The sequence below is a fragment of the Branchiostoma floridae genome, chromosome 9 (genome assembly GCF_000003815.2).
Source record: "Branchiostoma floridae strain S238N-H82 chromosome 9, Bfl_VNyyK, whole genome shotgun sequence".
Taxonomy (NCBI): Eukaryota; Metazoa; Chordata; class Leptocardii; order Amphioxiformes; family Branchiostomatidae; genus Branchiostoma; species Branchiostoma floridae.
Window position 1 is genome coordinate 11,295,889 of NC_049987.1, and position 22,908 is coordinate 11,318,796.

Here is a 22,908-nt window from a genome sequence, read left to right on the forward strand (position 1 = left end):
ATGAAAAAGTTCAATCTAATCATACGTGCGGAAAGGGTACAAGTGTAATCTTCCTCCTCTTCCTCTCTCATCCGTGACAGAGGGCAACGGCCGGCACTTGACCCGACGGGACATTGATTACCCTCCCCCGCCGCCTACAAGACCGACGGCCGATCAATCTACATTAAATTAAAGCAGCCAAGCGCTTGGTTTACAATTCCGTTAGACCCACGCTGTACCTGGAAAATGGCGACTGTCCAGCAGTTGCTTTGTTTGATAAATTAGTGGCCGCAGATCTCTAGAGGGTGCCACAAGGATGTCAGATGGGATTTACTAAGCTAATAAAAGGGTTCAAGGGGTTGATTCGACTCCGAGGACGGATTAATATAGAGTATACCAAAGGATTACCGGATGAACAGAGACTCCGAGAGATCAATGAAAGTTGGCAGGAACAATCTCTAGTGAGCGACAAAGAGGAATTGCGAACACAACCTCTTGTCTGAAAGCCATGACATGACTGGTTACTTTGCGGTGGAGTTACTTCAACTAATGGCGCAATAAAACAAAATAACTATTCTCTAGACAAACAAAGTTTGCTTGATGTTCTGTTTGTATCCAGAACAGTCTTCCCACCGGCACCAGTAATAAAAATTTCAGACAAATTGACATAATTTGGTTGGTGTGCTCCAAATATTATATATAACTGTGAAACAAATCATAAAATGACTTAGTACCTCCCGAGTAGCAGAAACTGCCCCGTAGTGTTGAGTCTCTCCATGGCGGCCAGCAGGCCCCGCACGGTGTTGCCCTGACAGAAACACACCACCACGTGTGCGGACGGAGTGGACTGGAGGTTCCGCACAACGTTGTCGTATCTGTCGTTATCGGCGTCGTACTCCACCTGGTAAGGGAAGGAAGTATTGAAAGACTGACAGGGACGATACACATCAGCACTCCAGAAGGCTTCATATTTCCTACAACATTGAACCAGGGAGCAAATGCACTAGAAGCATCCACTCGGTCTGCATAGAGTAGAACAGTTTAATGAAACTTCGCCGAGTCAATTGATTCCAAGGTTAGGAAGAACTCAACATGGTGTCAGAAGTGGGATATACGATCTTACACCTGGAGGGATGGATGATCAGCTCGCTCACTCACTCACTCACTCACTCACTCGCTCACTGGCTCACTGGCTCACTCACTCACTCACTCACTCACTCACTCACTCACTCACTCACTCACTCACTCACTCACTCACCCATTCACTCACCCATTCACTCACTCACTCACTCACTCACTCACTCACTCACTCACTCACTCCCTCCCTCCCTCCCTCACTCACTCACTCACTCACTCACTCACTCACTCACTCACTCACTCACTCACTCACTCACTCACTCACGCACCCACACACTAACTCAGTCCCATAGTCCAAAAGATAAACATAATCGATATTCATGTAAAATCATAGAAAACGCTAGATAGAAACTGCTGAATACAAATGCATTGTGCATACCTGGTCAGATGTGGCAATGCAAACTCCTTCTTTCTTCACAAGTGCCTTGAAGACGTCTGCTCCGCTCTGACCATAGTTTCCTTGACAGGAGAATGATCCGAATGATAAGGGTATACTATCTTATTTCTAGCATAACTGTAAAAGGTATTGTTACCGTAATGTAGTAAATTCAAACTGCTGCAGGCTATAATTACGTAACGTAACTGTTTTGTACTCAACATGTGGCAGATATACGTTGCAAATACAGTCATGTGGTCAGTCCACATAGGCTGCCTTAGGTCATCCATGATAAAATCTGCATTCATTTGTTTAGGCTGATATTCTCGTCGCTAATAAGGCACTGTAATGATCTTGCTACCATCATTTAGTAAGTAAAAGTGCTACAGGCTGTAATTACGTAACGTAACTGTTTTGTACTCAACATGTGGCAGATATATTTTGTAAAGCCAGTCATGTGCGTGGTCAGTCCAAATAGGCTGCCTTAGGCCCTCCATGATAGAATCTACATTGATGTGTTTAGGCTACTATTTCCGTCGGTAATATCACATCAGTGACGGGAAATGGGTGTGCAAATGGCACAAGGGAAGGTAATACTATCGGTATATCGATACATAAGATTTGCAATGTCGCCTGTTTGATATCATTTTTTTCACTATCATCTTTACGAGGCACTGCAGCAACGTAAAACTCTAAGCTATTATGACCTTCCCAAGTATTTAACTACTTGGGAAGGTCATAATAGCTGAGAATAGCGAATGATATCACTTCTGGATACGACCAGAAAGCTTGATGCCATTTTACTGGAAACATCCAATCGCTATCAGATGAGCTATGAAGTGATAGTTGAATGGAGGAGTAAAGGCTTGTGACGCACCTATAGACAGTTTCTCCTTCCTTGTTGGGCACTTAATGGGATTTTGATCTCACAGGAGGGTAAGGTATGAGATTACGAAGATGGATGAAATAGCTGAAACTATATAAACGTCGTATATATCATGGGCATGAAATGATAGATGGGCAGTTGAACGCCTCGTGACATACTCTGAATTACGAGGGGCAGCAAAATATTTGGAAGAATCCCCTTGTATCCGCTCTCTTGAGACGTTTATCAAAGGCAGAAAAGCCCATTACATAATGATATGATATTTCATTGAATGGCAGCGTTTTTTTCACTTGTCTAGAATACATGGAAAAGGCCAGTATGAAACCCCATAAGAGCATATCAAGACATGAGTGTTGAATAGACATTGAAATTTCCCAAGGAAAAGTTAAAGCAAAGGGTGGCGGAAACTAATCTAAATGTATGTGGCTTTCTGTCGGGCATATCAGTCAGTCAATGTCAATTCATTCTCTATATCAAAGAGACAAATGTTCCGTAGCTGAATGCTACCATAATACATGTATGTCTACTAACCACACACTTTGACCAAAACTAATAGACATTTACGATTGCCTTTCACACAAGAATCAAAACTTATGTACGCAATCCTTTTGAGAAAGGACTGTTCGGTGGGATCATTTTATGGCTGAGCGGATTCAGATGGGGCGATGTCCAGCTTTTGAATAGATAGATTGATAGATAGTAAGAGAACTTCAAAGACATCTTCTGTATTTGTACACATTATGGCAAAATTTGTTTCAAAGAAATGCATAGAGCATCGGTCAGTAGCTCATTACCACAAACGTATTGGAAATCAACGTGTTGTTTCAACCGATGTTGTGGGTACTAAGTAAGCAAATGGCAAACTTTCTAGTTTCAAAAGAAGAGTGTGTGGAGAAGCATTCCTGTGGTATATTCTTTCGTGAATACGACGTATCTTCATCATGTAATAAAGGTTTATCTGGCACTGTGACCCTTTAACCTGGCGTCGTTTCGAGGGTTTAAATGCTGTTTGTTAAACAGGATTTAGTACTGGTCAACAGAAAATAACGTTTTCGCTGCACTCGTGATTGTGAGAGACGGAAACGCCGACGCCTCAAATATGACTATCGCGAACTATTTCTACTGCACTGACAGCAGAAAGTGCGACAGACTGTGCAACTGAAACGTTGCCATCTTAAAACAAGTTGTCTTTATACAAAAAGGAACTGACGTCATTTGAAGTTCTATCCTGAAACGCCCATTTTGACATCCCCTTTCAATTCAGATGGCAGGAACCGTCTACAGCAATCTATCATAGGTCGGATGCAGCTGTTTAAAGAAGATTATTTCAATGTTACAGAAACGCCTTTTCAAAAAGACATGCGTAAAGCTGTGAGTTTATAGTCAATGAAAGAACTTCCAAATATTCCCTTACTAGGCCTGGGACATGTGGATTTCTTTCGATATTTCCTCGGACCGAACAGGAGCTGCCATTACTGGTGACACAAACCCTATGTAGTGTGTAAACATCACAGATTTAACACCACAATTTTTTTCTTCAATATGCTCCATTTGTCATACCGCAGGCAACATCTTTGGAGAGAAGCAACCAGTAACATCTTCGGTTTTCAAGTCTATGCACGGACGTCAATATAAGCACTCACATCCAAAGACACATAAAGCAATTAGGATTTCATCGTAAAAAGTAATTGCTGAAAATATGCCAGTTTGTTATACCTAGGCAAGTCACATTTCATTACAATTCCCCCTGTTCCGTTTTTATGAAATTCCTATCCAACTGGGAGTTTGGCGAATTGCTTAACGGCAAAGATAGGTTACAAATACTTGAAGCAGGTTATTTTCTGGCGCTTCGATTAATTGAGGATGCTTCGCTAGATCTTATATTACAGGCTCAACTTAAATTAAGGACAGCGCTTTCAAAAATCCGTAATATTTTTCCTTTCATTTCACCAACGATTATTTGAACGATATAAGTCCTGGAAGATAATACGGTATAGGGCATTTTAAATTCCCTTTTCTGTCACACTTCCATTTCCAACGGGTATGCTCACACTGAATAAAGAATCAATAATGCATCATGACGTACGGGAAGAGTTAGACGTAGCCCCCCTATAATTGATACGGAATTCAAGGTAGTTCGAGTTCATTGTCTACAAAATTTCCCCTCTAATTTCAATTGATTTTCAGGGTTTTGGTGAGAAGAAACGTGCTACAAGAGCTAACAGGTCAATACGATTTGACTAATAACAAGCTGGAAGTTTGCTACAGAAGACCAGTAGCCGACCGTTTGGACCAGTGCACCAAACTAAGTATTCACCAATGATTATTCAGGGGATTAAACTCTCCGAAGATAATAAAGTACAGGCCCTTTTTAAAACTCTTTCTTTCATCGCACACTGTAGCGGCCATGAATGCACAACCAATATAAGGGATTACAAAGTACGTGCAGCTATATACAGAGCTCTGCAATGAAGGTTTAAGCACGGTTTACTCAAGCTTATGGTCTGACCACTTTTTTAAAACACTCTCCTTCACCTTAAGCCTTTAATGGTATCGAGTGCTGCTTAAGAGTAGATGGACGGCAGCATCTAAGTCTGCTGCACACATGAGGCTATGGACCATGGCCAGAAGCAGAACGTTTGCCGCAAGAGTGACCGGAATGAAATGCATGCCGAGAAAAAGGAAAACTGTCAAGTTTTATGGTGTGATTTTTAACGATTCAGAATCTATTTTCTATTACCTGTTGTGTGCAGGGTTGACACATAAGTCCAGTTGTAGTGCATGACGATGTCGGCCATGGCCTGGGCCTGAAGTGTGTCCGGTGGAATGACCCGTAGGAAGTACTTGTAGCGGGCCTTGTCACTGAGGTCCTTACTGGTGGCCGAGTAGGCAATCTGCGGGATGTTAAAGAGCTGGAGAAGGTTCTGAACCTGAAATAAAGACAGACGCGTAAATTTAGATAAATAGCTGATATTTCTGCAAAGGATCACAAAATATCTATGTTGAAGTGTCTGATATTAGATATACTTAGAGGAGTTTACTGATTTTTACTTATGTCCAAGTTAAGCTTATTCAATCAACTAAAGGTCAAAGCAGTAGGAAGGTGCCGGGATAGGCTAAGATGGTCACATCTGGTGAAATCAGGCTATTGTGTAAAAAAAAGGTTCTGTACATGTGGTTATTACTCTACTGTGACAGTGATAATACCATATAAATATAATACTAATTTAATATAATGATTTTATTGGTTTATAATACCTAAATGAGCATCTTAGATAATGGCAGAGTATTCCTACTCGTAGCCTGCACTTTTAATTATGAATGTAATGACTCGCTAGTATTAGGCAAAGCAATCATGTACATAATGTGTCAATGTATATCTTATGGATGCGAATAATTGGGAATATATTGAATTCACTAGTAACGTACAAATTGCAATCCTTCCAAATGTGACAGGTAAAGTTCTGCTAATTGAACTTTTGATATTTTACACAAGTTCTGAAATTTACATGTACATGTATATACAACATCTTCAACATCTTCACAACATCTTGCAAATGTACAATGTTATGGTTACGTAATCGCGTAACACAATATGTCAATGCGCATTTGTAATTGTGGCGTCGGGCGTGGCGTAACTGGTAGAGCTTTCGGCTCGGAATCTATGGGTCCTGAGTTCGATTCCCACCCTGTCCCCGACGTTGTGCCCTTGGGAAAGGCACTTTACACGACTTTCCTTCTGTCTGTACCGTGTATGTGGCATTGTTGATATAAGTTACAAAAACTTGAGTGCAGTGCCACATCGTCCTCGTCTGTCCAAAAGCAAATAGAAAAAAAAAATGCGCATTTATAGCAAAATGCAAACACGGATACCATTAGATCTAGAGTAGAATATCACAGTTCTACCTGTATAGTTACAGAGCTGGACCCCGGTCCTATCAGCCCCACGATTGGTTGTTCATAGACTGGAGACGACAGCACGGTGCCATCTGGACACTTCTGCAACGGGACATTCCGACATTTGCAGAACCACGTTTGCATTGAATCAAATTAAAACACATTGTAAACTTGTAGGTGTCTCAAGAGTTCTGTAGGCACGCTTAAACATACTTAGTAAAGTAAAGTAGGACTTCTGAGCAGATAGGCAGCTGCTTTAATTTGGATTTGAGAGTACATTTGCCGTTTCTTCGTGTCTTTGTGAAAATATATGTTGAATATCTACATTGATATCCATGTGGTTTTTGTCTCTCAATAACACATAAACAAAAAGAAAGAAATTTTTTTCTCTGTATTGATAGAAGCACATGACAGGTAGAAATGGTGAGGGTTGGAAGAAGGCTGGAACTTGGATCTGTTCACCGGGTACGCGTAATCGATAGATTCGATACGGTGTGTCTGTGTGACAAACGATACAATATACAGGGTGTTCACGTTCCATTAGACAAGCCAGGGGAAACGATAGTGGAGGTTATAATTACATTTTTGTCTCCCGTCTTTTATAACATGTCACATTTATTGCATTCCTGTCTAAGAGGCGTCAATTCAAACCTGCAGTATGCGCCTTTGGGGATAACAGAGCACTATAAAAATGACATCAATGCATTACACCCCGATATGATTTGGGTGTGAGGTATATGAACGGATAGCCGTGTCTCAGAGCCACAGGAGCTATTGTTGAAATGTTTTTAGTCCATCAGGTAGCAATTATAATACCATACATGTATGTTTTCAAGGTTCTTTTCTTCATTACAAGTAGACTAGGGCCTTTATTCTTGTGATCACTTTCCGACATTGCTGCGATAAAAATGTATTTGTGTAAACTTTCTTTTCATGACTGGAGTATCTTGAAAAATGTAAAAATATGAATGAAACGATTTTCAATAAGTGACATTTTCTTATCTATGTACCGCACTGCGGTCCAGGCGCGGTCATTGCCTTAGTGGAAAATGAGTCGGTAGGGTGCCGGGGAAAGACGACTGTCATCACTTGTAAGTCCCCCATTCCACGAGTAGGCAATCGCGCTGCGACGTCGCTTTGACCTGAATTGGATCTTTTAAGCTATCTGTCAAATTTTAGGTCGTAGTGAGGTCCTTACTTGAGTGGAATTGGGGTTAAGTAGATATTTTTCACCGGGATCATTGCCAGGACACAACATGGTGTCAGAAGTGGGATCATAATGAAAGTTATTACAGAGGGTTGTGGATTCTTGCCCTCCACATTGAGTGTCTGATATTGTACAATGTAATTTGTTCAGAGACAGGTTTCTCACCTGTGCGCTTGAGTGTTGTGTCTGGGTGGATATGGTGTGCCTGACGAACTCTATGGTCTGCTCCAGAGCTACCGTGTCGTGCCAACAGGAGTCCCGTATCTCACAACCAAGGGTGATGTTTGGCAGGATGGTCGGGTCGCTGTTGATTCTGTCCAGGGTCTTCAAAGAAGCAGATACAGTTATGACAGAGTATTGTGAAAATAATCATATGTAGAGGAGTCGGAAGTTACCTATCCTGAGAGTCTCTGTTAACATACCACTGATGAGTGACACGGGCCAAAACTAGAGACAAAAATCTTTTTCTTCTATATATAGCTACTCTAAGATAACATATAACCCACATGGATTCACATTAAACGCAGAGAAATAAACCTAATATAATCATGATGTATACCTTCCCAAAATATGCTTTACCGAACTATTTGAAATGCTTATTACACAGTGTCAGTGCTCGTCAAATGTACTTATGAGACACCTGTGAATAAGATTAGAACTCAGTACTGGATAGAAGAGTTTTACTTTGCCAAATCTGCACTGTCAATTATTTCCATAAAGCAGTGCATCTCTGATATAGAAGGAAAAGCTGAAAGATAGATAAGCCCTGCGATAAGTCAACACCGTGTTAAATGTGCTGTGTAAACCCATTTCCTTCCGCCATACTGCGTGTAAATGCAATTAAGGAGGACGCCCACGCTCATGCTACAGTGATCACCACAGCCGAACCCATCTCCATTCCTTACGGAACGTTATTGGAATGGAGGACCCACAGGGCGTAAATCAGAACAGGTTGATATCGCCGTACGGTGTTGTAATTAAAATAATCAACGAAACGTACTTTATCCAGTCAACAGTGATATGTGCAGATGTAATCTTGGCATGTTTGCACATGTTGATCTCTTACCAAACATGAAAAATAAGTTCATGTGAGATAGAAACAGTAGATTTGTTTTTCTTTGTTTTTGAAGCTCTCACTGTACGCTATTTATGATTCATTCACCGATGATCGGAAATTGCAATTAATAAGATCTAGACAGTTAGACACTTGATCTATATATTCATAATTGATTCAAAAATTGATTTTCCTCTCAAATTGCTGCATATATCGACACCAGCCCCATGGCACATCGTTGTTGCTGTAACATAAGAAATAATCAGTCATGTTAACATCATTATCCTGATACCTCAAAGCACTTTCGGAATACGATAAAACACTTTCGCCAGGGTGGGTAAAATGTTGATATCGTTACCCTGACCACAAGGCATCTTGGGCTACGCGTTGATATACCAATTACTCAGCTACCCAGGAACACGGAACTAATCGTGCTATTCGTATGGGCTATAATTTGTTTTTCTTCGGAAAACAGTTTTAAGGGTAACTGCCATCAATGAGCAATTTGCTTGTTTTTTTGTGTGTGATCATTGATCGGAACCTACTGAATCAGTATGCATCGGGTTACCCTGGCCGGCCATGGGTCTCCTGTACTGCCATTTCATTTTGTTAATTTTTTAATGTTTGCATCTGAGTAAAGGCACGGTCACAAAGTTGGTGCGATCGTCCTACGATCGCATTTTTGTAGGACAGCCATGCATGGGTCCTACAATGTTCAGCTGTCTTGCTGCACAAAACGCTCTCTTGGATCCTTGTGGGTGGTTGGCTCTCAGTCACTGCCTCCTTAACCCTCAAGCACCCGACCTTTTTTTGCGACTAAAATGACCGAGTGGGGTCCAAACGGACCCCAAAATGTTTTGTTTATAAAATCTTAGTACCATTTCTTATCGGCGATTATTGTATATACACTGCTTCGTCAATGTAAGAGGAAGATTTTGAGATGTTACGGTGTTGCTAATTCCAACTCATTATCATAATTCATGCAAAAGTTCAGAAGGACAACGTTTTGCACTAAACCTATTCTGACCAGATAGGGGAATTTTGAGGCCCTCAGCAGCATTTATGTCGCATAACTCGTGAACGGCTAGAGCTAAAGCTACGAAACTTGGTAATTTATCACAAAATATTGTTTGCAAAATTTTTTTGTCCATAAAGTGAGTTTATTATTTTTGGGGGTTGCCATGGTAACCATATTCTAACAGGCATATTTTTGCCAAATTTTGACAATTTCAATTTAAACAAGGTTTTCTTGGTAAACTTCACCTGTTTTCTGACAAAAATTAAATTCTATGAAATTCAATGTAATTTTCATGACTTAAAATTTATTATTTATGCTAATTTCATGACGTCATTGGTCAAAATCCAAGATGGCCGCCCTGATTAGGCAAATGACGTCATAATGTCGTCACATTACATGTTGATGATGCCCATTTTTTGTGATGATTAAGGTTTACATTCTTATTATTGTCTGAAAGTTTGGTAGTCAAAATGTAAGTGGTTAAGGAGTTAGCCTCCAAAGTTTGTTTTAAAAACTGCACATTTTTGCTGGGGTCCGTTTGGACCCCAGAGGGACTGAACACAAACTTTCTTTATAATTTCCACATTATTATACCAATTGTTGAGAAAACTTAGGAGAAGGTATAAGACATAATGACTGACAAAGTCACGGAAGGATTTGTTCTTCAGATCAAAAATATTCAAATGGCACTTCAAAATGTACGCCTGGGGTCCAAATGGACCCCACTCGGGTGTTTGAGGGTTTAAAAATCCTATTATCAAAATTGTACGACGATCGAACGACCCACATGTGACCGAGCCCTTGATTGTGTGACACTGGTGAACATGATGTAGTATAGATTGAAACAAATCTTGACTATTTTGCAAAAAGAAAGATATGCACTTGGTAAAAAGGCCAGTCTGAGCTAAGTCTATCACTATCTAAACACAAGCAAGGCTAAGGATACATTTGACCAGTATTTGATACCACTCTCTTCGCATTGACAGTCAAGTTTCAGGAGATCATCTGTGCGCCTCTGGAGTGACTTCTTTTCCCCCCACGAGAATGCATGAAAAAGTTTTATGTGAATAGTTGCTGTTTCAGGATACTAACGTGTACTGAAGAATGTTGGGACCGCTCGAAACGATAAAGGGTACGTAGCAGACAATAAGGTACCTATAAACTACAAACTGCAAATTTCCCATAACCACCGACGTTCATGAAGAAAATAACCCCGTTCATGGTAGTTACAAATGAAAGGCTTTTGAAGTTTGGTGCCGCGTGCTCGTAAATCGCCTGGCCTATTACAGCGCTGAATGGCAAAGTTGAGGAGATTAAATAGCTGACCTCATGCTTAATGCCCAGTGGTTATGACAGTTTGGGGGAAATGGGAAGGATTTGTTCGATATTACATCTTCGAAATGCCCATCAACAGGTAATGACTTGTGTATAAAGAGGCTAATGTTGCGACAGCGTTGCAAGTCAGGTCAGTGGCCCTGTTTACCATAGCGTTATGTTTGTTTTATCATTCCTCAGAGTTTACACCATAATAGGAGCTCTTCTTTTCGTTAATATCATAAAAAGGGACGTACTTTGAATAGCGCAAATGGCCCATTGGCCCTGAGGAAGCATTTGGGGAACAAGAGATTTGGGGGTGACATAAGGGGCCACCTGCATAGTGTAACCGCCAGTAAAGGCGGCGAAAACGTTACACCCCGCGGGTTTTAATCATGGGTAGAGCCAGAGGAACTACAGTACAGGTCGTGCGTCGAATACAAGGTGCATTCTGGTGGCCGGTGGCGTGGGGTGTAGGTTCTATTTCATATGAGTTATGATTATATAATATGAAGGACTAATCCGTAGAGAGAAGCATTCAAAGCATTTTCTTTTTGGGACACAACCGGACAACGGGTTATTAATAGAGTGCTAAAACGGCGCCCATGGGGAATACGGTAGCAATTTGATCGTAGATTGCTTGTGGACCCAAGGTAGGCGTCCTAGAAAAGTCCTCTTCCATTATTCCTGAAGGCCTGGGGCTCCTGACGTGACCGCAGGAATGAGAAAACACAACATCATCAAAAAACTTGTCTAAAGGAAATTGAAGACACGGTACGCTAGGGCTGTCACTAGGGTTGTAAAGGGTTGGGTTGTTACAACATTAAAATGTTCGATCGCCTTCTTTTTATTAATACCGCCCACATCTGGTTTATATAGATCGTCATATTGTAAGCAAGACCATACTTTTGTTACAATAAATGTCATTGACCTGTCTTGTATAGATAAACAAAGATACCTCATATCTTCATTATACAGAATCACCTGTTCCGCCAAACCTTCACTATACAGTGGAGAATCTTAACAAATAAATAGATAAAATAAATAAACCATCCCCTGGGTAATCAAACCAATATTATGAGATTAAGCTATAAATGTAAACTTGATAACTTCGTGTATAGAATTTTGCCGGGCTGTTGTTATAGGAGAATGGTTCAATCAAAGTTCCGGATCATTGAGTTTCGGGCGGGTTGATCTAGGCCAAGTGTGGGCGTATGTAGGTCATGGGAACTTTTCAACCATGTACATGGTTATTACGGAGACACAGGCAGATAATTGGCCGATTTCTTCTCATAAATGAGGTCCTATCAAATCACGGGTCCCCTTATTATTGACATGGCGATGGCTAGCGAGGGTAATCTGCTCCCAGAAAGTTTCGTGAAGTTTCGAAAAAACGTGCAGACCATACCAAGCTTGGGAAGTTCCCAAAACGGGGCTTGTTCTCGAAACAGGATCAGGGTGCTTGACAATATGTCCATTTACATTTGGTGTATTATTAGCAGCCAGTAGGTACCCAAATTGAATCTTTTTAGTCATCATCATCATCGCGGCTGATTTACGTGCTCAATGCACCTCCTTCAAGACGAAATCCCCGTTTTACGTCCCTTCCGAAAGAAGAATTGTCAATCCTTGGTCGGGCTACAGTCTTCCTTGGTGGTCTCCCATCCTGGCATCTAAGTTCTGACAGAGCAGCATGCGCACGTTGCTTAACTTGCGAGATCGAGGGGATCGGGTGCATCAACGCGCCACGCGACCGTAGCCTTTTTTGGGACCCGTCACCGATCAGCAACGGTGCAACATTTGAGTCCATCATCTTTCTTGTAGTTGATTTGCCTTTCAGCTTTTTCTATGAAAAGGGGCGTTGGATAATGAATGCAATTTTTTTAACCTAACTATGGTGATTAACGACATTTCACTTTCTACAAAAATGGCACGGATGAACGGACTTCGGTGAGAAGTTATGGATTTATCAATACAAGTAAACCATCCGCCACCTTTACTGGATGTGGGGTAATTTTGAGGCAATTCATGTGGTTTCCACCTTATTAGCTCTGAATGATTGACCCAGACGGACGGAAAAACATTATTCAGCCTTAATATCCTTGTCTGCGGGGAAGTATGGCATTTAAATAGTCGTAACAACCTGAATGCCATTAGGCCTACGTCACATTTCCAAACCGGAGCCCGGCCTGGCAGCTTTCGGCAGCGAAAAGTATGATATAAAAGACGCCAGACTACACAAGATGTAAATAGATTACTCGTGTATTTGTGTATTATCACTCACTCATCCTCACCACATATCAGTCGTTGCTGAGGTGGACCGTCATTGTTCTCCAAGCTTTCCTGTATTTCTGTATACTTTTACGTATACATTTCTATTTTTCGTTTCTACAATTCAAACAGTCTGACATGGCCCCGGTGTTTAAATGTGACGCTAGCCTACTGTAAGTCCGTGGTGCTGATCTATGATACAAAGGAGGCGTGATTTTTACGATCATAGCAAAAAAAGACGGTTAACGATTTCATACAATAGTTATTCTGTCCAGAGAATAAACATAAGGACACAAAAATTTACCATATCCTGAAAGCAATGGAAAGCTAATAGATAGGACCTGTCTTGTACTGACTTTTTCTACATAACTAATAGTATACGTAGCTGTGATGTGAGCAATGCATGCAGCAACTTGTTATGTTATTTAGATTAGGAACAATTCCTATTCAAAGAAGAATGGTTTCTGACCTGAAACATGGCCTCCACTCTCTGTATACCATACTGTTCCCTGATGTCCCCACACTCCCGGGCGGAGATCCCCGCCGGTCCCCTCGGCTTCTCGTGGATGGAGAACAGCGCACCGATGATGAGGTCTCCCTCCATACGGGCCACCAGTCTATCCCGCCCCGCCACCGTCTCAGTCCATACTACGATCCACGTGAAGATGGCCCATCTCAGAAATTGTACCCAACTAGACTCGGCCATGCCAGGAAACATGAACGAAAGAGCACGCTCTCTTGCTACTCCGTCAGTGCTACGAATGCTTTGCTGGACTTGTGAAACTATCGTTGTCGAAGATGATTGAAGGAATATTACTTTTTGCACTCATTCACGGTGTGTTGTAGAATGAAATGAATCATTTCCAGCCAATCTGCTTTGTGCACAGTCCATTTCTCGCATGCTTACATTCGGTCTTCAAAGCTACGTCAAGCTGGTCTTGTAGGCACAAACCTAACGGTCCTCTCAATTTTATGACGTCAGGATGATGAAACAATCTTCTATCAAATGGTCAAGAGCTACGTTTGACCGGTGCGGTGTATTGGTTAAATACAGAACAGTATGCCTTTCATCACATTCTCTAGTGCCTGCTCCTCTTTGACCATCTTCCCGGCACCTCCTACTTAAACGTAGCGTGGACGTATTTTGAAGTACAGGTCAGTGGTCTTGCATAGCTTTAGTCAAGGACTATTAGTCCGTCCCGCAATTCCGTTCCTCTCTTCGCCGTCAGATGAGTTGTTGAAACGTGAGATGGAATTGACCGTCCTCGGTAAGGTTTAAGGTCTCTAAAAGCACCTGTCTTGTGGGTCCAGCGCAATTCGTGTCCGGACTGCACTTTTTCGGTCGTGAGGCAGGAAAGCCCATCGGTATTACTTCGTTACTTTACAGGCTCAACCCTACCTAGGATGTGCAATCGATAGAGTAAATTGTTCAATTTAAGTCCGAGGCGTTACCACGCGTAGGGATACATTTCCTTCCACGAAGAAAGTCGCCTTATTTCCGATAGACAGCCTGTAAAAGCAACAAGAATGTATCCATTTGAAAACAGTTGTTAATACTATACGCTCTAGAGTGTCAAGGCCAGTGGGAATATAAACTTGACAAATGTTATTGTGAATGTTAAGAGAGCAATCTTTCTTTCGCGTTACGTTGTCATGTCGATACAATACCAAGCACTTCATCAAGCTTGCTACGTGAAAGGAACTCATTATTTCTGTGCCATACCTCAGCGTGGTAGTTTCGTGTGTTTCTGGAAGTTGCCCAAATCATCTATCAACCATTTCATTTCCGTACGTAACCCCTCCTTTATGCCATATTAATAAGTCTCACAGTTTCAGTGACTTAAGTTCACCGATATAATATATGAGTGAGTAGGGTATTCGTTGTCTTCAATAGGCTGTGAGTGTAGTCCATGGCCAAATTATACCAAAACATTTGAAAAAACTCTTTTGAACAGAAACCAAGATGGGCGCCAACCTACTGGGTCAGTGGCGCTTTTTGTTGCAGGAAAGATAGCTTCAGTGCAAGTGATGCATTGTGGTATAGGTTAAAGGTCAAGATCCTCTTTGCTATCCTTGGCCATACTGCCGTGTTGCAGAGACGTATTGACAAGTTGGAATAGTTTAGAAGACAAATAGATCTAAAACTACGACCTAGACCACAATGCACCACCAGCAGCTGCGCACTAGGAACTGTGAAATGGCTTATTGAAGCATGGTCACCAAATGTGTACAGTCTTGTCGCAAATAGTCTGATTAAATAGATTAGCAATTAATATACTTAAAATATATGAGACAATCAAAAGTCATTGGGTGAAACTATGTAAATCCTAGGTGAAATAGAATACTAGTACTTGTCTTATCCACCAGTAATTGGGAGAAACGATGGTGGTAATTATTTTCGCGATTGAAGGACCATACACCATTTATAACGCACTACGGACTACGGACTTGCACAAAGGGACTCCAGTGTCGGCAGCGAAGCAGAAATTGGTGGCATGGATAGGTAAACGGGAGATTTCTATTCCAAAGTCTAAAATACTATACAATCATACCAAAAAATGTTGGACTATGCAACTCCCAATAGGAAGCTCTGTGGACGCCTCGTAGCAAATTGGATCCTGCACGGCCTTTCCCCAAACGTGCACCCTAGACATTCGGAAGCAGAAAGGAGAGATCTAAAACCCATGCATTAATAAACGCAACATAACTGAATTTATATGTGCTGGCATGTCACATTGATTGATGAAGATGAGTGGATGACCGTAGGTCTTACACTCCCTTAAAACCACATAATTGACATGCTACAAACGTAGTTCTGATGCCCATTTGCACAACATATCCCAAAATGATCACGCCATTTCAAATTCAAAGCTAAAGCAAAGGCGGGTGTGATTTTTAAGTGATGATGAATGAAAGAAAACAGCATTACATGATAAGGAAGGTGAAAAATAGTGCTAACTGTAGAGGAAATGCATTCCTGAAAGTTCTTGCCGGTTAATGCGAAGGTGATGTATCGTTGCATTAATACCTTGGCAACATGTCGTTCCCTGCAAGCCACAACATTATTCTTCTCTCTAGGCAAAATCGGTACTGTGCCAGATTCTCTGACATGATTCATGTTCTTCGCAGTAGGTCAGAGACATTTCTTGATGTAGGAAGAACAACTTGATGAGTAAGGAAGATCATGAGATGAGAGGGTCGAGGCCAAGGGTATCTTAAAGATGGAGTTACATAAACGCATATTGAAGAAGTTGAAAGATTAAAATGTAGGTACAGAAAGATAGGTATAAAAAGTCTTTTACATTATACTCATTGCCTTAAAATAAATATAATTGTTTCCCCCTTCCTTACAGCTTTCATTTTTCAAATTTGTAAAAGCGCTTCACGTAGAGTCCAAATCTATTTACCACATGACAAATGTTAGACGGCAACCCTGGTGAAATAATCATCGATTCTATTAATATGAATATAAGCGCAATGCAATCATGACGTATTCAGTACGGAGTGCAATTCATTAGGAAGCATATTATGTACTGTTATTTTCATTATTACTATTATTATTATTAATGGCATGATTACGATATTACTCATGACATCTGTTGCAATGACGCACGTAGAAATTCCAGCCCATACGTAGGTAGAGCGATCCTAGCTGCTTACACGGATTTCTGCGGCACCGTTCTGTCTGGCTCCTGTCTCAGGGCTCTCTGATACACTTCAGCGTAAACTTAGCGTAAGTTTGGGGCAGCTGTAGGGTGCATACATTTTATAGAATGTAGTAATCCACAGATAAGACCAACTGTTTCACGACTAATAGGTTCAAATGGTTCAATCATGCATGCAGTCGGATCTAAGCGTGACTGAGTTTCCAGTCTGAGAATAAAGAAACAAAACGTTGCTATTTACATTGTGTTCATATGGACCAAGGTGTCTTGGTTTCTAAACCCTTCTGTTTTCGTTCACCCGACTTGCTTGCTACTGTATTTGTCGAAAACAGTTATAGGAGAATTCCCCCGGTACAATTAACCTGTAAATATTAACTATTAACATCTGCCCAACGATAATCAAGGGTCTCATAACATCTGGTAAAAGCTATGAACTGTCTAACAACATGAACGTTTGAACCCTGACTGCAACAGCAGACATTTCCAGGTTCTGCATTAACGTTGTTTTTGCTAGTACGTCCATTTGCAAGTCGAATATATTTCTCTACTGGCCGGTACTGGTAGATAAACCATAAATGTTACCACAGAAAAAAGCCAGTGACAGTGACCCTTGTGGCTGCTCCCACTCAGTAGACTTCATAGGTAGCACAATAACACATCAGCTCCTCAAGCCAGATAGCTCACTGCCCATTACATTGTTTCTTCTGGTACAATTGGATACGCATTAATTTCAGGGTCTTCGTGCAAAACGTCTATCTGAATTGTACCATAACTATACTCTTAGATAAAGTATAGACAAGCACAAATCCCATGATGGTGACCTTCGTCTGACCCCACTTTGCTTGGTCACTTTGCAGCCATCAGAGGTGGCACACTGACGCACCAGCCTCTCAGGTCATAGAGAGAATGCGCCCTATTATTTTGGAGTTTTCACTATAGTGTTCCATGAACATAAGATTCAAGGCCTTCTAGAATGTTACCTGTTCGATAAAATCTTTCTCAAGTGGATGTGGACCATCTACATTCTTTCGAGTCTGTTTATCATCAAGTAGCCCAAAGGCTTACCAACCATATCACATATGAACATAACAATACGTTCTTTTCATCAAAGGTGATTCTATTACGTTACATTGACTTCAAAATTGGTTCATCAGTGTGTATCTGAGATTGTGCACACTATTTGATAATTGATAATTTTGCTAATAGTTAAGAGCCTTATTGACTATCCATGCCACTTATCTTGCGAGAAACTTTTTCACCGTATTTTGACCCCAATTTTACCCTTTCCAATGAAATCAAGTTGAGTACCAGACACCGCCAAGGGTAGATGTAATGCAGCAAAGTCTGTGACAAGGATACTGCGAGCAGATGAAATGCATATCCCCCACCCACAAAACCGCAGATAATGAACATAGATTACTTCCATTTAAGAGATCTGACTAAATCAGAATATATGAAGAGATTCCAATAACGTCTGGAGCGTCCCCCAGTACGACAATGACGAACGATTCCAGTTGATAACGCTAGCTAACATTCGGTGCTTGCAGCCTCTGTACATGCTGGCAAGATGAATAGAATGAATAGGAAGCTCTAGCGCTATCTTGATTAGATAATCAACTTTGAACGTCCTTTCACCGGAACGCATCCTTCACTGGCGATGAAGGTTGATGCGGACACGATAGGACTTCATGCACGATTAAGATCTATATGAAAAGTGTTCACAGAGAACTCTTCAACTGAACACTGGACCGCAGAGGTCGATTACGTTGATCTGTCTCACAATCGATCAGCTTAAAAACCAAACACAGAATGACATTTTACAAGGATTCAAAAGCACACAAATATCCTATGCATTGGCCGTCTATAGCTGATGGAATGCAAGAGACTTGTTTAATATTTTCTTAAACTTGTTCAACCGAATTTCGTATATTAGCGGTACTCTTACCCATTCTTTGATGATTTTATGGCAGTGCCTTATTTATTGCCATTTCTATTCCATGTATATGGCTAAAGTTGCTTCGGTTGGACGTGACCAGGAAGATTTTTACAGAACCGCCTTGATGTGACAGACACATTTTTATACAATCCCCTAAATGTTGATGTGACAGACATATTTTATACAACCCCCTAAAGAGACAAGAAATACCAGTTGACGAATGCATGAACGTGTTATCATGACATTAAGAGGATGAACTAAATCATTTTCGAAGAGCCACCACGACAAATCGATTGGTAACCCTGACCAGATTCCGTAAAAGCACCACGATGTTTTGACTTGTGGTTCCCCTGTATTCCACATCCAAGCACATTGATTTTCCATAGGCTTGAACGGGTCACCTCCATTTGGCTTCCTTCCATTCACGAACCAACATGCACGGGACATGCAAGGGGCGATGGCGAGACAGGAAGCATGTTTTCGATGATGATAAACGCCATGAGCATGAATATTGTGCATGCACTGCTACAAAATTCGTGATGTTTCGTTACCCTTAAAGATGTACAATGCAAACATTCTATGACCTCTTCGATAGGCAGTCGCTAGAAATATGAAAAATCCATATCCACAACAGCTTAGCACCACAACACAAGTTTGTCCAGTAGCCAATCAAATGTCTCCTGACGGGTCAAGGCAACATAAATGTCACCACTGACATGTGACTAATGTATGTTTCTTTAATACTTATTTTATGGTGTATTCTTCTTCTGTCACAAACTAAGTTGAATGAAGGCGGCAGCTATATTGATGAAGAAAATTGTCTTTGTATACTTGAAAACGTACTCCTAACTTTTTAATGGTCATTATATTACATCCATTGCCCAACAATACACACAAAGAAAATAATTTTGTCATGAAAAATTGCGCATATTTCACTGTGTACCAAAAATTGTCACAAAACATGCATATCATCGTAGAAATTCAGTGAATAATTCCAGTTGCATAAATCATGTTAATGACCTTGGGACTGGGACCTTCTTTATTCGCTCACAGTACGATAGGGTGAGAAAATGGTAATCTCGAACCAGATCCACGGTGCGTAATGTATAGTATCAAACTTCTCCGGTGCCCGTTTGACTCCCTTGGCCGGCTACACTCCTTGGCCAGCTTTGATAGTATCTTATGGCACCGTAGAATCTGCTTGGAGATTAAGAAAATGGTAAAGTACTGTGTGTGAGTAGCTTGACAAACGGCTAAAGGGAAACATTCTGCATTTTGCGAAAATTTTGCCTTCCTAGTGTATGCATATATCTTTTCATGAGTTTCGTTAAGACCTGTGAGTGCACATGTCGTTTCCATCCCGCTCAGGAGCCGAGACACGCATTTGCACTATCCGACATGGGAATTAGTCGACTTTTGACCTTATCAAACTTGCACAACATCATCTCGGGTTCTGGGCGTGCATTTAGAGCAGTTAGAAATTTTCTGCTTCACCACTATAGGAGGAAAAAAATTACACCGTTTGCCCTTTTCAAAGCACCTGCGTTACCACATCTTCTACCTAATCAGAATTCTATCAATTTACTTACGAGTAAATGATTTGGAAATCAATGTTGTAAGTATATTACCAAGAAAAATAGATAATAAAGATCTTTTCAACATGCAAAACTCCGTTTATAGCAAGGGTCTTTTTACTACCAAATGCTTACCCGTATACATGCAGATTGTCAGATAAGCAGAAATGTGAGGTCAGTTATCGTTAACGCTGTGTCTGTGAGCGTAACGCAAACAGAACTAGTGATTTTCTGGATGATCGGTGGTCTTCGCAACAAAATGGTATTACAACATATTCTAAAAATGTAACATTATCTATCGCGTTAAAATTGATTCTAGCGAAAGGTGATCTAACATCTTCTACAGGGAAATAGCAAAGTTTCCAATATGCCCCGGCCAATCTACATTATTATCAGGAGGTGAAAGAAGTTCTATTTTTGCGGCCCGGTTGGGGCACCTGTAAATAGAGCATATACCTGATAAGAAATGAAATTTCATTTTGTCGTCCTGATGGAATAGGTACAGATCGTTGTGTTGAACATACGGGCCTTTTTCATTGATTTATAGTGATATAGTTTGAAAATAACATTTTCTAACAGAATGCGAGGAATGTATCATGGCGACACATACACTATATAGAATAACGTACAAACGTAAAATTGCACAGTCATATCTACTCATCTTTCTCATTTATGGTCTGTCATGTGGAGCTAGTCAAAACGTTCGTTGCAAAACATATTTGTTCCTCTACTTCTGACTGTGAGAAGTTATGTACACAATTTTATCTGCCTATCTTGTACTTAATAACTCTAAACGTGTTTTGTTCAGACCTGTACTTGCACTGTATGTTTTTTTTATTCATATTTCTTTAACTTAAAGAGAATGAGACGGAAAGCAGACCCTGCTTATCGAGGTCTTCTCCTCATGTACATAAACAAAATAAGGACACACATACAGGACTACAAAACGCTAAATAACAAAGGCAAGAGATGATGATAACGACATGAAATAAAACAACAAGAAATCAAATAAAAAAGTGACGTGTAGCTGGCATACAAACTTAGAAGTAATCAAATAAGGATATAAGTCAACTAAAACAACCTCTCTATTGAACACAAGACATAACAACATGAAAATAAACAAGGAATCAAATAACAGAGAGGTTACACACGGTATGGTTACAACGTGCAACAATGGTCTTCATCCATTAGATCAGACATCAACAAAAGAGTCTTTCGTCTTCCACCAAAGTTCAGCAAAATTTTCAATATTTCTTCACCTTCCGCCCCTTGGAACGCCCTCAGGATTTCAAACGACAAAGCCTGACGCTAAGATCAACACTAAACGGCATCCCGTATCTTTTCAACACTTGCCAAATAGCGCTTTGGGGTTTAATCTATTAATTAATTTTCTGGTAGCTTTCTAAACGGTGTTTTGGGAATTATATATCAAATCATTGTCTTGTTCTGTAGGGCAATTGCATACTTTTAGATGTATGATGAATTTATTTGGAATTTTATCTAAAAGGCTTTGTCATTAAATCAACGCTGACGATTATTATGTATGGAACCAACTCTATGAGCTTACACAACATGGGAACCATAAGTAAGTAGAAGGATTTGAATAATACATTTATTGTTATAATTACTTTGAAGAACGAAAGAACTATGAGAGGTGGAATACGATACTCTGCATTATGTACACACCCAATGATCTCGCAACATACGCTACAAAATGCCAACTTATTAGACTTAGTTACAGGTTATCGGATACTCGTGCATTATATCCGTACAGCGACAGCCACAGTAACTGTATTTTGCCGCTTATCACTCATAAGCAGGATTTTTTTTTAATATTGTAATGCATAGATTTATATGATGCCATGGTAAGCATCATTGGTGAAAGGAGACATATGTAACCCTCTCGTAACCATACAGCTGTGGTGTGTGTGGGGACAGCGGACAAGTCAGACGTTTCATCGCTCGTAGAACTTTCCTAGTACAAGTAGCTAGCTACGCAGATGAAACAATTTGTTACAAAAATGCATTTTCCATCTTATCTGAATAATACCTACATGCACAGTGCTACATGTTGGTGCTTATTGGCGATTAGTTTCTGAAAAATGATACGGTAGGAACTACCATGCTGATGCTAGACTCATAGCTGTTATCAGCTCGCCTCTCCCGGAACATAAACCACCATTCCAAGATAACCTGCGCGTTCCCACTTACACTGTGATCAATCCTTTGTCCTTGGAACGGAATCACCCCACTCTTTGGGCCAGAGATCAGAGTAATCTTATCACGTACCTTCCCATCAAGTGGCCGGTTTCCTACCAGGAAATTTATTGAAACGACTACAGGAGAGGTAATCTATTGGCCGCTGCACTGCACACCAGATCGGTCTTCATCGCCTTCTGCCTACGGTCTGTTCCACGGGCTTCCGCACAGAGGACCAGGAGGATCAGTTTCAGGTTCAGCAATGGAATTAGAGCTTTCTCTAACCGGACTAGAATCGATCCTAAGTCAAATTGTTTTCGAACTTCCAGCCAATCTTAAACGGATTACACATAAGTAAACCAGAACTTCGCTACTTAGACAATAGTTTATCGGAT

At 40.7% G+C, this 22,908-nt stretch overlaps 1 protein-coding gene across 2 annotated transcripts in view; it reads right to left on the minus strand.

Moving 5' to 3' along the window:
• The window catches only part of LOC118422754 (metabotropic glutamate receptor 1-like), a 60,425-nt gene that overhangs the window by 11,835 nt on the left and 25,682 nt on the right, over positions 1-22,908 (minus strand). For both annotated transcript variants that reach the window (XM_035830501.1, XM_035830502.1), the window contains exons 2-7: positions 13,609-14,649; positions 7,648-7,806; positions 6,285-6,377; positions 5,119-5,308; positions 1,496-1,575; positions 714-880 (exon numbers count right to left, since the gene is read on the minus strand). In XM_035830501.1, coding sequence (XP_035686394.1) covers positions 714-880; positions 1,496-1,575; positions 5,119-5,308; positions 6,285-6,377; positions 7,648-7,806; positions 13,609-13,857 — 938 coding nt within the window. In that variant the 5' untranslated portion in view covers positions 13,858-14,649. The remainder of the gene's footprint in view (positions 1-713; positions 881-1,495; positions 1,576-5,118; positions 5,309-6,284; positions 6,378-7,647; positions 7,807-13,608; positions 14,650-22,908) is intronic.